The sequence below is a fragment of the Dysidea avara genome, chromosome 3 (genome assembly GCF_963678975.1).
Source record: "Dysidea avara chromosome 3, odDysAvar1.4, whole genome shotgun sequence".
NCBI lineage: Eukaryota > Metazoa > Porifera > Demospongiae > Dictyoceratida > Dysideidae > Dysidea > Dysidea avara.
Genome location: NC_089274.1, coordinates 21,899,151 through 21,919,310, shown reverse-complemented (window position 1 = coordinate 21,919,310; position 20,160 = coordinate 21,899,151). Strand labels below are relative to the sequence as shown.

The window sequence follows — 20,160 nt, the reverse complement described above, 5'->3', positions numbered from 1 at the left end:
GGGTTACTAATCTGAATGCTAGTACACTGTATTATGGTGTAACATAGACAGGTATTGTGGATTACAGTTCTTTAAGTTTCTGGGTGTTGCACATCCTGAACATCTCTTCCTCTGAAATACCACTATATACTATGGTGATAATTATGTTGTGTCCCCCTCCCCCCACATGTCAACTCTAGTTTCAACTTTCACAATCACAACTTTTCTTTGAGATTTTCATAACTGAATCAAATGCATATAAATCCAGAAAATGGTGATGCTTTTAAATATAGAACTTGGTGAACCATGCATGATAATCAGCTAAACATCCCACTTTGGAATTAGCCAATTATTTCAGTAAACTGGTAAGTATATTTCAAGTAACAAAATATAATTAATTGCATTAATTATATACAAATTAGCTGGCAGTCATTGTTAGGTATTCATTCTTGCTTTCATCTCATCTTGGACAAAGTCAAATGCTCCAGATTTGGATGTCTTCTTCTCCAAGAAGGAGAAACTATCACTAGAATCTTCCACACTTGTCTGTGCTGCTAACTGTACAGGCCTGGCACTGTTACCAAGTAACGGCATCTGCCAAAAACCACAAACTCTTATTATACACAATACAAATAGTCTTCATAACATATGCACTCTAAAATTTGAGCTAGGTGTTTTTTTAACTAGCAACTCTAAATTGCCATATGTGATATTACATTTCTCAAAAATAAAGGGCTTGTGATGCAGTTGCAATTGAAGGTGCAAGGAGTCCTGATAGTATAGCCATATGCTAAACTATCAGGACTTTGCCCCAGCAAAACAGTTGTTAACATCATGTTATTCAAACACCTCTTGTTTCAAGGGGACCAAGCAGTCTTGCATAGTTTTGAGCTGGAGTATTACATACCTGGATACCTGTGCCTTGCATGTGGGCTGTGGCATATGGTAGGTGTGGCTGCTGATATGCAGTAGAAACAGGTAGGTGTGGTTGCTGCTGGTAAGTACTAGAAGGTGGCATGTTCTAAAAGAACAGTAAACATCAGAACATATATCGTGCAAAAAATAAAATAAGTATAAGTATCTATACAGTGCTTTAAATCAAGGGTTGTATACATGTACTAACTAAAAAAGGCAAAACTACTTACATATGATGGCATCATGTTTGTTCCCATCATCATTGGCTGTTGCATCATCTGAGTAGCCAAACCTACTGGCTGCTGCTGCTGCTGCTGCTGCATAGCTGCCGTGGGCTGGGCTCCAAACAAGTCACTGGATGCAGTCAGGTCCTCCCCTTTTCCAGACTGTTTCAAGAAGGAAAATGCTGACTGACTACTTGTAGAACCTGATCTCCGCAATGATCCTGTTCTGCTGGATGTAGATGATGTCCTGACTAACGGATCAAACATGTCATCTTGTTCACCGAGGTCTATCAATCCATCATCTTCACCAGCTACCTCAGTTGTCTGGTCTGATGGTTGAGGCTATAGATGGTAGTATTAAATAATACCAGCTCTATTCTAGTCCCTTGGGGTACAAGGTTTTTTTTTCTGGTGGAAAGTCTGCAGACCCCCAGAATGACACCCATGGTTGCTATATATGCCTCAACTCCAGTATGAAATTTTTATTGCCAAACCTCCCTTATTAGCCCTGCTACACCATTCCTGCTGCAATAATACTTGTAAACAGTAGTTACAATACACTACTTCAGTTTATATGCAGAGTATAGTCATATGCAGAGTATAGTATGATCCATACTCAAATATAAAATTTCTAATTTTCCTTGTACTTGTTTATTTTTTTGTAACATGATTTATTACTGGTGAACTGATGCACCAAAGGAAACCATCCAAGGAAAGTGCTGGCCAGAAATCAATTGAGTGATTTAACGTGTACCCCGACTATCAATTACTGAAAACTGACGTGGCCATTCTGCTTTATTTTTAGCTACAGTATGTTCTACCCGTTATACAACATTACAAAAAGCACCTCTGCAATCAATCCAGTCACAAAAGAATTTTGTGACTAAACATGCTCTCCGATTATCAATTAATGAAAAGTGAAGTGGCCGCTTCATTTTCAGGTGAAGTACCTAAGCTATCAATCTTAGGTACTTCACCTGACTATGTAAATTACAGATGATTTTCATGATAGTCAGCACTGGAACCATCACATGTGACCACGAATCAACACCTATGTGGTAGTGTTGGGTGATATTGTCACAAATGATTTTACATCTTGTCATGTAGCAGACATCGATTTTTTAAATTTGTGCAGCTGGGGCGCCAACAACTTAATTTGTCTACAAGCAGTTTTCAAATTGTTTCAATTAATACGCTTTTGTGTTGTGTACGTGTGGCAGGTGTAATGGCTGGTAGTCAGCCAGTGTGTGGCAGGTGTAAAGGTCAGGAACAAGGGAGCATGGCAGCTGAAATAACCAGCAGTAAGTTTGTGGCAGGTGAAATGACCAGTAGTGAAAACGAGTGTGACGGAGACAGTGCTACCAGATCTATGAATAATGCTATTATTTTAATTTTAAAGCCAGGGAACACTACATTACCTGTCTGGTCTTAATTTAGTTTTCTTCCTGGTGGTGGCAGTATGCCCAAGGATCTACAGAAGCCTGAGAATGTTTATTTAATGTTTCAGGAAATATTGTTACCAATACACAATCCTTGGCTAAACCCTGAAAAGGTCAACATGTTTGCCTTTTTAACTACTTATTTACCATGCTACAACTATCACTTACACAATGTTACAAATATCGCGATTAAATTGAAAATCTAGATTATTTGGCTTCAAATATCTAGATTACTGAAAATGTAATATCGTCCAACACTACACTACTATGTGGTAGTGGAGAAAGGAATACACAAAGGAGGAGTCTATGATGCATACACTGTAGCTGCCACCATTTGGCAAAAGGCATGTCTTAGACTAAAGCAATGTTGAACAGTGAAGAAATCAAGCCCGTAGCCTTAACCATAGTCGAGTTATGTTTGGTTGGAGAAAAAGGATGATATTAGAAAATTCAGTTAAAAATAGTTTTTAGAAACTTGCTGTAAAGGTTTGAGATCACTCTGAAGGCATTTTTGAGATTGATAATGCCTAACTGATCATACAGAGCTGGTGTGATATTTTTGGGTAAGAAAACCCAACCCTCCTCGATCCCTACTAAATAGTACTAGCGTACTGTATGATAAACAGACAAGTACTTCTTATCACTTGAGCAGCATATTTTTACAATTTTGAAGCCATTTTTTAAAGCTTAATTTTTCCTCAATATGCATTACATTCTAAATCTAACAGCATGTAAATCCAACTTAAGACATAAATACACTCATGTACATCTATTAACATACCTTATTAATGCTCATGTTACCAAATAAGGAAGTAAAGTCCGTGTTATTGGTAGCCATAGGGACAGTATTGCTACTATCAGTCACTGATAATCCTTCAAACATACTAACTGTTGCCTGTCAAACAATTAGATGAACAAACAACAATACAAGATGTACATACCTGTTCAGTGGAAGTGCTACCATTGGCAACAGGAGGTGTATCAAGATCGAGTATGTTGCCTGTAGTACCACCAGATGATGCGGTCATACGACTGGATGGTGTTGTCATCGTGACTACTGATTCAGTTGGTGTTGTTGTGGTAGCACCCAGCTGTTTTAGTAACTATAAAACAACATGCTACATTATATATAATATAACAATGTATGCATAAGAAGAAACAATTATTAGAGGTCTCCAAACAATTATTAGAGATCTCCATACAATTTGTTAAAAAGTTATTGAAATCCAATAACACCTAGAGACAAGTATCTTGTACTAGATACCTTTTTTCACAGTAGGCACTAAATGGCAAGTGCTGTGATAGAAAAATAGTGGTCTGGCTATGTTTAGGGTAGCCATTGGCCATTACAATCTACTGCACAAATGACCTTATGAGGATTAGGCTGTTCAACCATCATTTGTTTATAAACTACCATTATCCCACTAGAAGGCTAAAGCCTGTGTTGCAGGGAGTCAATTTTTTTACAAAACAAATAAAAATACTAGGTAGTGTCTTGATCCCTAAAATACTTGTAATCTAGGCAGGAGTCACAGCCTGGGATCTGAAATTCCTCACCTTAGTAGCTTTAGACTTGATGCTTGCTTGAGGTGACTGACATAAAGTGTTCAGCTCGTCGAGTGTCAAATCTAGACAGGACTCCACGCTGGGGATGTCTGACCTCAACATTGCCTCCAGCACAAATAACGCTCGCTATTATATGCAATAACAACAAATCTCACCAATCTATTCAGTAATGCAGTGCAATGAAATGTTTGCAATGAATTATGTACAGTACTTGGTACTTCAGCATAACAAACAGGGACATATGTAAACTTAAGACTAATATGTAAGTATATTTCTGTAGAAAATAACTAGATTGATTGTAACAGTGTAATCACAATAGTTCTAACATCAGACATTTGAGTGGTAGAACTTCATGAATATTTTCCAATGTATGATACACAATTTCTTTTGTTATGACTTTACATTAGCTAGCATCTTTCCAACTAGCCTACCAATTGTTTGTGAAACTTCCCCACTTCAATATTCTCCCTACAACTATACATTTACCGACATAACTACTTACCAGCACAACTTGATTATTTTGGCTTCGAAGTTTGTCTCTCATCAGGTCAGTTATAACTAAGACATCGAGTGACTTGCACCTGTAATAGGCTTTGTATGACAACCTGATAAATGTAGGATACACACACACACACACACACACACACACACACACACACACACACACACACACACACACACACACACACACACACACACACGCACACACACAAACACAACTAAACTAAAACAACTAAACAGGTGTATGTAGAACAAACTTTTTGATAAAATGGTCAAGTTGCTCTCTGCCTGGAGCAGCCCTAACCCCTCCCGGAGCAGTGATCGTATCAACTAATCTTTGCTCCTCTTCTGAGCTACTGTCTGTTAATGGCTGTTGCTCTTCTCCAGCTGGTTGAAATCGTCTGTCCTCAACGTGTTCTACAAGCCTGTAATGGACCAGTATTAGTCTACTGTATCAAACAGTACAGTAGTACTGTTTAAGTAGGGGTTGCCCCAAAAGTGACATGACATTCTGCCTCTAAACATCATCCTAGGACATCTTATGTGACAAAAAACCCCTTTACAAAATAATATTGGTCCATCTAACATCAAATACAATATTAAAAACAAGAAAACACTTACAGGCAGCCGGATATAGATTTTTTTTAAATCACCAAAACTCAAATTTTCGTCTGCCAGCCAGCCTGCCTAACTGACCACAGTCACAAGGCTGGAGGCCAAACAAAGCAGTGCACAGCCATCGTTTTATGCAACAATAACAAACTCACCAGTGGCAAGTGCCTTTTGGGGTTCTGATGAGTCTGTGCCTTCTGTACCTTGTTTTCAGCATATTTGTCACAGAATTATTTAAAGCACTTATGCTCGGTAAATAACTTCACAATTGGATTGAGAGTTCGAAACCATGCCCATTAGCGGATTAATAATGATCCAGTGTGGAGACCACTCCTTCTATTTCTGCGATCACAATGACCATATCCCCTTGTTTATAATGCTAGCATGGTGAAAATATGAAATAGTGACATGCTTTAGCAGTCACCCTAATAGAACAGTCACACGTATAGGGAGACCTGAAGCATGCCTGATAAGACACAGTAAAAATTACTTAGATGTCCCCTTTAGATATCTATGATACACGAAGCTTCTTCTCCTAGCATTGTCATTTTTTTTTACAGACCAATGGTGCTTAAAAGAGTTATACAAACAGATCAGCACAAATGTAGTTTTTTAACTGTTTATGAAATACATATAATCTGAACTTTTGAATCTTCACTCCATTTAAACTTAGCCATTTTTGATAGCATTCAGACTATTCGTGTTAGCGCTACAAATATTGAATGGTGCTAGTTGAGTACACATGTCTGAAACAAGTATGCACAGTTTGCAATAGTGAAGTAAAGCACGCATGACGGCTGAAACTCTGGCACTTCAGCATTTTATCAGAATTACAGTTTAGCATTTTAGCATTCCAGTGTTTAAACGGATCAAGTTACGTATTTTATACTATGGGATGAAGTACAGTGGCTGGTACAGTGTATATATCTGAGCCCAGCTTTACCATGAATAAATAATATGGTATTGATTCTGAAAGTACAACAGGGAGGGAACAGCTCACTTACTACTATTACACTGCATCACTCACTTTTTATCATCACCCCATCCTCCACCAGCCATTCCTCTGACATGCCCTACACACACACACACACACACACACACACACAAATACACATCAGCAGCAATAGCAGTCGCTCAACACACAATACTGTAACATTGGTATACCACTACAAACATCACATTACAGTATACCTGCTATCAAACTAAACTTAAACTTATTGTCACTGTGTCATAGGATATCGGATATCCTGATCTGAAACCTCGAACCTCTGTTAATAACAGTTGTAAGGAAGTGTGTGCAAACAAGGGTAATTTGGCTATTGAATGTAACAACTGAACAAACACATAGAAATGTTGTAATGATTATGATACAGTGAAACCTCATTATTGCAACTAAAACATATGGCTCAATTATTAATGTGATCATGGAGTACACCATAGCTATATGTTTGGGGTACACTTGACTTTGCCAGTATGAGATGAAGTAATAACATTTCTGAGTGTATATTAGTATAATGTAAGAATTAGTCTAATGAAGTTTGTTAGTCCTTCCTACTGTATTAAATATTAAAATTGCACTGGTTCTTCCAATTGTAATGCTTTGTGTTTTAAACTACTTACAATTCAAACCTCACCTCTAGTGTTATATCTAGAACGTGCTTAAATATAGGGTGTGCTTAAATCTAGGATGTGTTAAAGCTTAGGGTGTACTCATATCTAGGATGTGGCTTATACACTATACCTTCTCCTGACTGTACAGGTCCTTGGGTATAATCTACACGTGATGAGCTGGCAATACGGATGACATTATTTTCTTCAGTGTTCTGAGATATGGGAGTCATGGAGGCATACTCGGCATCATAAAGCACCGGCTTCTGTTGTTGTTGTCTGCGACCAAACAAGCCTCCGACCAAAAAGGACTTACCACCAGCTGTGGAAAGGATGTATTGGCTGATAAGCACAGGTTAATGATAATTGGGATGAGAGGTACATTGTAATAGTAGCACATTATACAGCAAGAAATCTTTACAGAAGAAATTTATGCCCGTTTCTAAAATCCCACTCTTAAATAGCAGGGTCAACAGTTAATGTGTTTAATCCTTTATGTATTCTAATCCTTTGTGCCGTCTAATAACATTTTATAACATGTCAAAAGCCTTAAACAAAGGATATTGGAAAAAAAGCAACTGTATGTAGTACATGACGGATGTGCACACAGCAAACACACAATACACAACTGAAAGGAAAGACATCTGCTGTTTTACAGAGATGTATTGTATTGTCATCATTCAGCAGTTTACATATACATATGTAACACTTTGACACCTCAGATCAAAGGAATTCCAGAGGATACATTTGCCATGTATACCTCGGATACATCTAGGTGTACATTGAAATGCATCCCAGGAAAGTGGTTGCACTTCCAAAACAGCAAGCCGCTGTCATCAAAGCAGAGCATGGCCTTGATGTGGATGAGGTAATGGTACCGCCCTCTGTTTGTTTTATACAAGCTCAGACCGAAATCGATTGTGGGAATAAATTAATGTTCACATGATGATTATCACAGATTGAAGTATTGCCACAAGCAGCACTCAAATGAAGGCGTTTCAGTATCCTTGCTGTTCTACAAGTTGGGAAATGCTACTTAAAGGTGAGAACTAGTCTTACAGTGCATTCACAAGCATTTCAGCATGTTTTTGAATGCAGACACGCCCACATTACGGATGACATGAGTTAACCACTCTATAACGAAGCTTACCCCTTTAGGTCTTTAGTACACATTTTGATTGGTCTTTAAACAACACGAAAGCATTAAAACACTTGTAAATTCCCCCTACTCTACTTTTCCGTGATATCCATAGGACTCATCCATTTATTATAACTATCGTAGCTACGACATTACTTGCTGTCTAACCATCATCGAATCTTTCAGGCATGCATAAAAAACGAATTCAGTGGTTACACTCGTATTGGCATCAAGGCTATCAGCCTGAAACGGAAGTGTTACATATTAGCTGTAACATGGGCACTCATGATTTGCCTGATATGTAAGGGGGAAAGGCCCTTGGGCTTTGGGCATACATATCAGGCAAATCACTCGTGCCCATGTTACAAGTATAAAACAGTACACATGCACATCACATTACATTACATATGTACATACAGTGCAAAGCATTTTACTACACTAGGTGAACAAGGTATGCACGTGAACAGACTGCAACATTTTTCAGAGAAGAGAGAGAAAACTATTAACCGACAAAATAAAGACATTCCTCACCTTTAAGTGGCTCATTTGTTGTATTACCAAATCCTTCATATTTTGAATCACTTTTTGAATCACTTGATGATGGACGTGATTCTGGGAAACCTGCATAACAACAGTGATGATGACAAGATTACATGATATCCTATTGGTTACTTCTTGATGACATTGATGATAGTGCTGTTGGGGGTGTAGTAGTAATTGACTCATCGTATAACATGTCCAATAATTTCTGGATGGTAAGAGAACATTTCCATACAATATTTTATAAAAATTTAGACATTAACAGTAACACATATACAGGACTCAACCTAGAATATTAAGCTGGGGGAGGATGAAGTAAGTTGTTTTGGAATGTAGGGGGGAGTGGTTCTATAGGATTATGAGAGAGGATCACTATTAGGGCTGGGAGATTATATTGATTGTGGGATTAATGACAATTGTCTCTGAACATTGTGATGTTGATATGTATTATAAATAATCGTGATGTTGTGACATCACATGCAAATGTATATCAGTAAATTCAAAATGGTGGCACATACTGTTGTGGAAGAACACGATCCAGGAAACAAGCCTACACTTTTGAGACATTTCATTATGTGAATAGATTTTACTACATAGTTAAAAAAGCTTACCTATTAGCCAAAGGTGTCACAGTGCTGGTTCACTGGGTAGGCATGACCGTGCTAGCACGGCAGCTAAAGGCTTTGCTCTGTGTGTGCGTGTGCACGCGTGTGTGCGTGTGTGGTGCATGCCACCAGTTGTCTATGTCTCACACTGTCACACAACAGGTGAGATTCAGGTGGGACTTTGAGTGTCTACACCTCATGGGACATGGTAGAGCTTCCTGTGGGGTACTAATCCTGGAGGACTATTAGCCAGTACTGATTTGTAGCACCTGAGTAGTGGTCCTCATGGACGCACACATGCACACACACAAACTATCCACCTTAGCAAGATCTCTGATACGACCAACATCTCCAGCAAGGTTAGGATCAGTACACCTCAACTCTATTAAAAGGACACCAAAATAATATACAACTCTTCCAACGTCACACGCAACACTCTTACTTGATGCATCATTTAAAGGCACAGTCTGTTTTAAAAGGTTCTGTCGGAATTCAGGATGACCATTCTTAACTAGCTCAGTAAATAACTTCAAAACCTACAAGAGCAAGTAATCCAAGCATAACCTCACTGATGGAGAAATAACATGACCACAACAATGAGATAGTCTGGTCATGGAGTACACATAAGTATGCTTGGAACCTAACCTCTCTGGTTCTAATTAAGGAAATGCCCAAAATGGCCTTGCCCCAAATGTGTCATGTGTGTACAAGTTTAATGTAACCACCTACTGAACAAGGTTGGAAAATTTACTCCAAAGGTGATGGATGAAACAGTAAGGACAAAAAAGAAAACAAAAAAGAGCAATGTTCAAATATTGCAATGCCTTGCAATCACACTCCTGGTTATTTGTTTCAGGGACGAAAATCTTAAGATCGGTTGGTACATAAAAACAAAGCAACACAAAAGAAGTACAGAAATAGAGTTTGTGGTAATACTTTTTAAAACGAAAGTTAATTATAATTTTACAATTCTCCTAAAAAGGTGGGTCGGTCGGGCCCATGAAACAACTTGACATGGCTTACACAAATACATACTGGAAGGAAAAACAATCTTACAAGTTTCCATTCTTGCAGGAACGGAACATTTCTGTCTAAGATTCTTGGAAGAACAGTGCAAGGACCTAGCAAGGCAAATTTTGCAAGATATTTTTCTGGGCGTCAAGCTTTCATTATAGTTCATTTCGTTGTAAATGTGTGTATTTGGGCCATTAACAAATGGCTCATGTACATTTTTTAATACCAAAATTCTTACAAGTATTTGAAACTTTATAGCTCCATAAACTACACACACGTACCTTAGTTTTGACATAAACATTTCTGGTGGATACTAATTGATTCATGAGGTACTCCTGTAAGAATATTCTACTCTGTTGTGACTCAAATGACATCTCTGTGAGGGCATTGTTAAGGTTACACAATGTGTAACACATAATATAACACAGAGTACCTTACAAGCAGTTATACACAAACGGGTGTATGTGCATATACAGAACATGCGCATAAACATAAACACACACACACACACAGAGCATGCATCTGTGTGTACCTGCTGGTGAAATGCTTGTGTGTGTGTGTGTGTGTAAATGTATACTGTGTGCACACATAATCTCTTTAAACCATCACAAAGCTCTCAAGTCATAACAGTTAAGACAATAGCTAGCGAATTAACAAGGAGCTACATCTTCCATTATACCATGCTACACATTACGATTAGTGACTGTTCAGGATACTTATAATGTCATTGACCAAGTAGCCATCGGTGGGTTTTTCTGATGCCAATGTAGCAGCAATCAGTGATGGCATCTGCGTAAAAAGAACAACACACATCAAATTAGCTGCGCTTATAACCGGATACCTTCATGCAATGGAGTCCTGCACTCTTTAAATGGTGGGTACTAATTAGAATAAACCAGCTTAGTTCACGAAGATGGGCGCAATTTCACTTTTAATGGTCACGTTAATGAATTCGAAGGATACTTGACCAGTACATTACATGGAAATTACGTATTCGTTTGCAATAGACCCACCAGGCGGAAGTTGACGATCTTGGATTTAAGAGAAGGTCCCCCAAACATCTCTTCTCCTCCGTAAACAAATCAGCTAGCTCAAAACACAAACAACCATCTATCAGCAAAACCCTATAATATCCCAAATAGGTAATAAATTGTTGGAAATCGATTGTGGCGTTGAGTTACAGCAATGAGTTCTGCAATAATGCGCGGTGCCCTGCGAATGGCCTTGTTAAGCAACCAGGCAGCAGCAACGCCTGGAGTGAAGCGGAGTGTCATGTCAAAAGGTATGGGCATACCTGCACCGAGTGGTCAACACCAGGTAGGATGTGTGGACGTGATGCCACTGTGTAAGGGAGACGATAATGGATTACTGTTCCGTCTCTACTATCCAACTGAGGCCACCTCGGACTCCGGATATCACTATCCGCCCTGGCTACCCAATGAACTGTATGCTAAAGGACTACTGTGCAACGAAAGGCTGCAGCAAGCCGTGGGCACTCGTGGAGCAATTGAAGCGTTTGAGCCACTAGTCAGCGTGCTGCGCGGTGAGTGAGTGTAGTACTGATTCCTTGCAGCATTGGCCATATTTTAGGACAGAATATTCCAGCACTTTATGGAGCACCAGTGAAGACGTCTACTTCACTACCAGTGATAATGTTCTCACATGGAGTATCGGGCATGCGTACTTTTTGTTCTGCTATTTGTTGTGACCTTGCCTCTCATGGCTACCTCATAGCTGCGATAGAGCACAGGTGTAGTATGAACTGTAAACTTGCATGTATTATGGGAAATGTACAGTGCTCCCTTGCCCTCTTGGGACCAAGACATGTTCAGATAATCAAAAGGTTCAGTTAATCAAAGCCCATCCATTTATGTCCTGTTTGTTCAAATACTCTAACAGATCATACATCTTAGTAGTCGTTTCTACTGTTCGGATAACCAAGTGTTTGGATAATAGTTGAGGGAGCACTGTACATGGGTTTTAGTGACTCCATATAAGGGTCATTCTGGTGGAAATGGTTCTATTTTTCCACGGGGGTTGATCCATGGGGATGCACCTTCATTGACCCTACAATATGCTTTAGAACCATTCACAAACCTTTAAACTAAATATTGGTTTACTGGTGTTCAACCAAAGCTACTTTATATAGTGGTACCCCACTTCCTTAAACCAAAGAAATATTTCATGCTAAAAGTTACTCAATAGTCAAATACTCTAATAGAACAGTCATCACATGCACCACAATCCTTCAGGTATATCCCGTTTACCAAATTTCATAAGAGGCTAACTATGCCCATGTTTGGTGTTGCAAATAATGGAACATTCTTGCCTGGGTGCAGCAAAAATGGAGTCATTACCGAGTGTCTTAGTGTGATTTTGTAGTTTTTGTGCATATATAGATGTGTCTGTCTGCAATGGAAATACATGATGCATGGCATTATGTAATGGAGTGTATGATGTAATGTGGCAAAAGTTGTTGTGCAATCTGCTACATGAAGCCCTAGATGTTATTAGCTATCTAGGTTGCAACACCATTTTTCTCTTCTAGAATTAAATTTCACCATGCAGCCCCAGACACCTGCATGCATCTGGGACTCACAAATTTGTAAACCCCTTTAGAAAAATATTAGATACCTCTCTGCAACAAAAAATATTTAAGGTCATACTCATGGAAATCTCCACTATCACTGATCCCTACAGCTCATATTTAATGAAAATCACAAAACACAATTCAATTTTAGGTACTTGTACACAAAAACTACCATATACTGTGTGGGTACCAAAACTTCAGTATTAAAAGTTTAATTATAGCCTCTGGGGGCTTTTCTGTCCAGACCCCTGCTCATATACCTACTCTGGTGCATCCAGTCCAACCCTGAGTACCTGTATAAAAGTTTAAGAGCTTTATGCAACGTGATATAATTTATGTTTAGCTCTATTTCCTAGCACAGGGTTCTGCCCACACTGGTCGGCAGTGGTTCAAAGCGACCAGTACCTCTGAAAACCGACCAGTACCCTCTTAAATCCGACCAGTACAATTCTTACATGTATTACTGATACACATGCAATATACCCTAATATAACACACAGCGTATCAGTTCATGTTAACTTTAGGCCACCACTCAGGAATTTCTTGGCAGAACCCTGCTAGCATGAAGTATGTGCAAGTTAGTAGCTTAATCTCAATGTAATTCTCTGTTTTTGGGCACTGTCCTGTCATTCTTGGTGGCGGATTGGTACCACTTTCATCTACACTTGAAGGTGGATTGTTTGATGTGGGTTTTGTGACGATTGGTTAGATTACAGAATTTTCCCTTTAAACTGCCATTGCTACCTTAGGAAGCTACGAATCCATCTGAAACTCACTGGAGCACCATAATGCATTGCTAGCCTTCCCTCCATGCCTTTGTTTGATCATGCTCTGTCCGACTGAGAAATGGATAAATCAAGAACATGAAAATTTCAAACGTAAACTCCTCAGGTTTTTTCTGATTGACTCCAAATTTGTTAGACAAACTTCCTGTCCAAACCAATGGGTTTTTGTGTCCTGGACCGATATTCTCTTAGGATGGGCCATTGTATAGTTTATGTTACAACATGCCGGTTTGCTAATAGGAATATAATGACATATATATATATATATATATAAACTTGATAGCATGCAATAGAATAGTTTAACCTATCACACCAGAGGATTTATCATGTGATCTGGTGGGTATGATATCATCCAGCAATTGCTTCCAACAGTATAAAAGAAGAGTTCTGGAGTAGGTGTGTCAAATCATCTAACAAGATTTACACTTCCCACTACGTGCCACTAGCAAGACACAGATTGCCATCAAAACAAGCTGCAAGCAAGAATGTGGAAGATTATACACTTCACTGTCCTACACCATTGTGAGAGAGAACAAAGATAGGATTATGCTATACAACGCAATTATCTACCATACCAGACACAGGTCGTGGGGTAGTGGTAATGGTTATCCACACAAAACAGCCAAGCTGTGAAAAAATGGTGCGGCCTTAAAAAGCCTGGGTGAAAAAAGTTGTGAAATCAAAGGTGGCGGCCAAGAAATGGCTGCAATGATGTTAATGCTAATAAATTTTAACAATGCATACAGCCATTATTAAAATTTTTTAGCATTAACATCATTGCAGCCATTTCTTGGCCGCCACCTTTGATTTCACAACTTTTTTCACCCAGGCTTTTTAAAGCTGCACCATTTTTTCACAGCTTGGCTGTTTTGTGTGGATTTCACTCCTTTTTGTACTTTATAAGGCCCCAAAACCAGCCTATGGCTGTCTTTGAGGTTTGTTTTTACTCACATTTCTTCTTTTCTATGTAGATACAATGATGATTATATTGAAGACAGATTTATAAATGTATTTCATTGAATTCAATAGTTGATAATTATTATTGTGATACTCTAATAGAGTGCACATTTTTTTTGAGGACTTCTAATAGAACATACACAGAATATTCTAGAACAATCTAGTACTTCTATTGGTAGATCTATGAAATTACAAACGTTTGATTATAAGCAGATTTCAATTAGAAATTTCATTTATAAAGCAGAAATTAAGTAAGATGATCAGTCAAGGTAGCAGTGGTTCAGTGGTTAAGGATGCAGGTGTTAGGTATGGAGGTCCCTGGTTCGAACTCTGGTAAGTTTTTTTTTCGACATTTTTTGCACACCTTTTTTACCTCGTGGTGACTGCTCTATTAGAGTATCTCGATCCCACGATTTTACACTTGCTTAGTTTTTGCTTTATAACTTTGTTGCTGTAACTCTATTGCTATTCAAACTATCAAAAGGCACTGCTACAATGATCAGCCTATCTACACACCAATTTTCAAGTTATTTCTATACTTGGTTTACCCTGTAGCCGTGACAGAAGTTTGATCTTTTTTTACGTGAATAAACGTCCATAACTCCTTGAATATTACTCAGATTTACAACAAACTTGGTACGTGAATCCATCGTTACACGCTCTTCATTTGTGCCAAAGATCGAGGCAATCGAGTTACACGTTTGCATTTTATAGCAATTTTTGCAAAGTGTGCGAAAATAAATCGAAGCCCCCGTAGCCCCCCGTACGGCATAAGAAGAAGAAAAAAACGAAGAAATTAAAGCGAAATTTTGGACGCCCATATCTCGCAAATGGCTGTTGCGAATTTAATCAAATTTGCTGTGTGGCGTACCCTACCTGGGGGACAGCTATAATGCAAAAATAGTGTGCTTTGGAGAAAGGGCCATGGAGCTATGCATGCGTGAAAAAGCTGTTTTCTTTCTTCCTGTAAATATACTCACGGTGTGGTCGCTGGCTTTCTTGGCCGCACGACACACTACCGTGTGTCTTGATGTCAAGCGAGACACATTACCATCCTCAGTTGCAATGTTCACTTCTCTAAACAAGGTAACTGTCACTGGAATTCCATTCAACTACCCTAATAGAATGTACATCTACTGTAATAGAACACACAGGCAACCAATAGGTTTTTTATTTATTTAAAGGATACACTTGTGCTATGCTGATACCTCAATAAATAAACAACACAACAGTGGTAGTATTGAAACAACTAGGGATGCCACGACATAGAAATTTTTATGTCAAATGTCATAGAGGTTTATGTCACGACATAAACAATTCTTAAAGTTTCACAACTGAAGTTGTTATGTATGAAACTTTATAGCTATATATTTTGATTCTAACATGCAAAAATAACAATTTAAACTCAGCGATATTAACTATGACATCAACAACCAACATTGTTCATACTTATTTGTCAACTTATTGCATCATATTTGATCAAAATGAATGGAAAAGTGTGCATTATTAGGAGATATTTATGTCACAACAAAGAAGTCTATGTCATCATATCATGGAGCTTTATGTCATGACATGTCGTATGTCACAACTATCGTGGCATCCCTAGAAACAACTGTTTGCGGTGATGTACTAACAATTGGTGATGGAAGCTTGACTGACAGTAGTACACTGATCAGCTAGCCCACGCAGATTATGCAAGCACATATCACACTTAGATGCAGTATATGTCAGTTCATATGCCACTCTAAAAGTTGGAATAGTCAATATAGTGCATTGAGATCTTTGTGTATGTGGCATTTTCAACTTTATAGATGTTAGTAGCTATCAAACACACCATGCATGAGGTTATTATGGTGCAACATGCATTTCAAGCAAACGCTGTTTTGGGTAATGATATTTTTATCAATATCAAGTGCATTTGTATACATCGATCAATAATCAGTCGGAATGTTGGTTCAGATGCCATGTGATGACCTGTAACTGCAATGTGTATAGCTACTATTAAAAGTTCATACAACATAGTTACACACACTTAGTAACAAGCACATTTTTGCATGGGTCAGAATTGCAATTAAAACATTGGTGCACTTGTAAGCTAGCAGTTTTCACACTAAGATTTTCGTTGTTGCTTTAGGTGTAGATAAGACTTACTGTAGTGATTGCTAACTCGTAATTCGCTTTATTTTCATTACAAAAACATTTCATATGTAAAAAAAAATATTTTACACTGTAATTTTTGCACAGTTAAATCCTAGATACTATATAGCCAAAATTTCCAAGCATTAAATCTGTGGCTTGCTGCTCAGCTATTTGCTTTCAGCTATGCATACAGGCGAAATCTATAGCTACTAGTGCTGCAAAAGAGCAAGACAATCTAAAAGAACAGTCATGTAAAATTACTTGCATAATTTTTTTTGTTCATTGTAAATCATATGAAAATATTTTACTTTTATTATGTTTTTTTGCAAACAAATTTCTTCAACTGTTTGTTTTCTTGTTCGAAATTCTCTTTCTTTAGGAGCTCAGCAAGGTATAGTAGGACAGTTGTGGAAGCTTAATAGGGAAAAGTGTCCATGAACATATGAAACTGATTGGTAGTTGCTAGGTAGCTAGAACCTAACTCCTTTGTGATTAAACACTCACACCATTGCTTGTTGTTTGCAGGAGTGTAAAACACAGTACAGTAGTCTTGTGTGCCATACCCTATAAAAATTAAATTTTGTAATGAGTTATATTGCACCTAATGTGCTGGCATTATTAGGTCATCATTCTGTCTGCATAATTACGGAATTATTAGCATGGGAATGGGTATATTAATGTACTCAACTAGAATGTTCAAATGCTTTAATAGAACAGTCATATATGTGTGTCAAGAAATCTGTTGACATCAATTGGGACTGAACTTGTTACCTCTTAACCTAGCATTTCTGCTTTTGCTAGCAAAACATAAGGTGTGGCCAAGACAGTTATATAGCACAAGACAAAGGGTTTAACTTTTAGCGTTTGTAACATTTTACATATTGTATACCAATTTTATCAGCATACATTATTACACTTGCAGCAACATGTACCAAAAGTGTATTATAAATCACAACACTTAACTAGTTCACTGCCAGTATTGATACAATATGATGTCTTGATCATATGGTATAAGATCACAATGACTAGATAAAAGATCCTACAACTATAATCTGTATAACAATGTTAAATTTGTAGTAGGTCAATTCACTGCAAATCTGTACTGTAGTTAAGAGTAATAAATTGAGAAATTTGACATAATTAGTTAGCTATAAGTACAGGTCTTAATTGACTACATTCTGCTTGTGTGAGTTCTGATCTTTCATGGTATCACTGTGTAGCATTATTGCTTTGTTACTACAGGGACCATTCAGCCTGTTACTCCTACACTAAGTACAAGAAAAGCAGCTCAAAAGAATGTATGGATCACTGGATTACTTATGATAGGCCTCCACCAACCCCTAGTCAAGAAGATGTCTTCAGAGCTCACCAAGTAACTACATTGTTGTAATGACATCGGTAATAATTGTGTGTGTGTGTGTGTGTGTGTGTGTGTGCATAGTTGACAATACGACGGAAGGAGATATTACTAGGTTTGGATTTTATCCATCAACTTGATGGTAGTGGTGAGTTTGAGAACTTGCTACAATCAGATTTTGACTTTAAACAGTTTAAGGTAAAAACCCAAAGGAGTATACAACTAGTTTAGTTACATATTATGTAGGGCAAGTTGGACTTGGTACGTACTGCAATGATGGGTCATTCATTTGGTGGAACTACCACAGTGACAGCTCTTGCTGATGATAAACGATTCCGGTAGGTAACTTGTAGATGGGTTTATTATAGCCATCATCAGCCACAGCAATGACATCTCTTTACATCAGTAGAGTTCATGTTCATCTCACTCCTACCTCCATATCTCTCTAAGTGATCTTCTATATTTAAAGTGATACAATGGCTATAGTCTTTGAATTAGTCATTATCAAGATGCGAAGAAAGGAATCTCTGCTGTTTCTTTGGCCAATAATAATATAAATACCTCATCATAATTAGTTTGTGTTTGTGCACACATTTATATACTGACAGCATTTGATTTGCTCTTCTCATACAGAGTGGGTATAGCACTTGACACATACATGATGCCAGTGGAGGATGGTATAGAAGACAAGATGGAGCAGCCATTGTTGTTTATCAACACTTGGAACTGGCAGTGGCCAAAAAATGTTATCAAAATGAAGCGACTTGTGGATGTTGACCATCCAACTGATAGTACGTATATATTTCATTAATCAAACTGTTACATCTTCTCACTTATTATTAGAGTATCCCTCTTGCCAACTAATAACACTTCGGTATGTAATGTACAATGTGAAATGTACCCATGTGATCTATTACTATAGGGGATCATACCATTTGGATCAGTGTGATATTGGTTTTGTCTTGCACAGAACAAACTGGTTTCCAACTAGTTCAGATTTACCAGCTATTCATGCAGCTAACATGAGGTTGTGCATTGCATTTCTTAATAGACACTTGTGGAAAGGTAAGTGAACATCTCAGTTTATTATGCATGATCAAATTCAATACAGCTATAGATGCAATGCATTTGTATGATATTTTACTGATGTCACAGTGTCACAGTATAGAAAGTTCATGAACTGAATAATGCTACCAAGAAGTGTAGTAAAATTCTGATAAAATACCAAGTAGCTATGCTTCTTAGAGTTAATACACAATACTGCACTAGCGCCTGCCATGATATTTCATTCACAACAGCATCACTTAATTCCTTTTTCATTCAACTCTGAAATTTACCGATGCAACATATTTGCTGTAAGTCTGAAGTGCATATGTGTAGCTATATGTTTTGTACTTTGCGTTGCCATGGGTTACCAAATCTAAAATTTCATGTTCACTTGTTACCACACAGCTACTGTGTAGAACTGCTATATAGAGTATCTGATTGAAGAAGCTCATCTTCACCAAATAGCATGTCAACAGTAAGTATATTGCTCAACAGAGGTGATGGTGTTCTTATCTTCGTGTTCGCGGTGTATATTATACAGGATAGCAATAGCAAATGTTGTCATCATGTCATCAGTGAACATAGGTCAACAGGTGACACTCATGGCTTATACCAAACTGTTTTCTGTAGGTCATAAAATTTCACAAAAGCTTTACTAACTGCAAACTTTATGTACCAGAAAAAAGCCTGAGTGCAATATAGTAGCTATTTACTACAGTACATCAACATGTGTGTCCTCAAATGTATTTGTATCATCACTGATCTAACTGATCAGCTTAGGGAGTGTACAATGTGTCTTTCATGCTCTTGATTGTTCTAGACTCCACTTACCCAGTCAAAGACCTTGATGAGAGTGACACAGACAGTTCAGGAATAGTGTATCATGGTACAAACTTGAAAATCAGATCAAAACTGTGAAAATTTTTAGCTATTTACTGAGTATTTAGTATTTGGATTTTTAAAATTTTTATACTGAAGTAAATTTGTATGTGTATGTGTATGTGCACATGCGTGTCACTATTATGTGTCTCTGTGTGTGCATATGTACATGGTTTGTATGTTGTGTGTGCGTGTGTGTGTGCGCATGTGTGTGTATATCTGCCTGTATGGAAATCATAGAAAACATATCTGTGGTGAATATCTA

At 37.9% G+C, this 20,160-nt stretch overlaps 2 protein-coding genes across 2 annotated transcripts; one reads left to right on the top strand and one right to left on the bottom strand.

Moving 5' to 3' along the window:
• Nucleotides 1–317: 317 nt before the first annotated feature.
• On the bottom strand, nucleotides 318–11,318 carry LOC136250239 (AP-4 complex accessory subunit tepsin-like). The gene is made up of 17 exons (XM_066042420.1): nucleotides 11,155–11,318; nucleotides 10,858–10,930; nucleotides 10,423–10,517; nucleotides 9,570–9,663; nucleotides 9,448–9,509; nucleotides 8,655–8,730; nucleotides 8,514–8,603; nucleotides 6,978–7,166; nucleotides 6,264–6,309; nucleotides 4,882–5,049; nucleotides 4,626–4,704; nucleotides 4,115–4,249; nucleotides 3,499–3,660; nucleotides 3,339–3,452; nucleotides 1,125–1,460; nucleotides 887–1,000; nucleotides 318–573 (listed from the first exon to the last, which is right to left on the bottom strand). Exons 1-17 carry the CDS (start codon nucleotides 11,200–11,202, stop codon nucleotides 415–417), a joined length of 2,040 nt encoding a protein of 679 aa, XP_065898492.1. The 5' UTR covers nucleotides 11,203–11,318; the 3' UTR covers nucleotides 318–414.
• LOC136250240 (platelet-activating factor acetylhydrolase-like) lies at nucleotides 11,276–20,055 on the top strand. Its single transcript, XM_066042421.1, has 9 exons — nucleotides 11,276–11,684; nucleotides 11,732–11,891; nucleotides 17,855–17,984; nucleotides 18,054–18,167; nucleotides 18,216–18,307; nucleotides 18,603–18,760; nucleotides 18,813–18,843; nucleotides 18,892–19,034; nucleotides 19,837–20,055. The coding sequence occupies exons 1-9, from the start codon at nucleotides 11,327–11,329 to the stop codon at nucleotides 19,932–19,934; spliced, it is 1,284 nt and encodes a 427-aa protein (XP_065898493.1). The 5' UTR covers nucleotides 11,276–11,326; the 3' UTR covers nucleotides 19,935–20,055.
• Nucleotides 20,056–20,160: the final 105 nt, after the last annotated feature.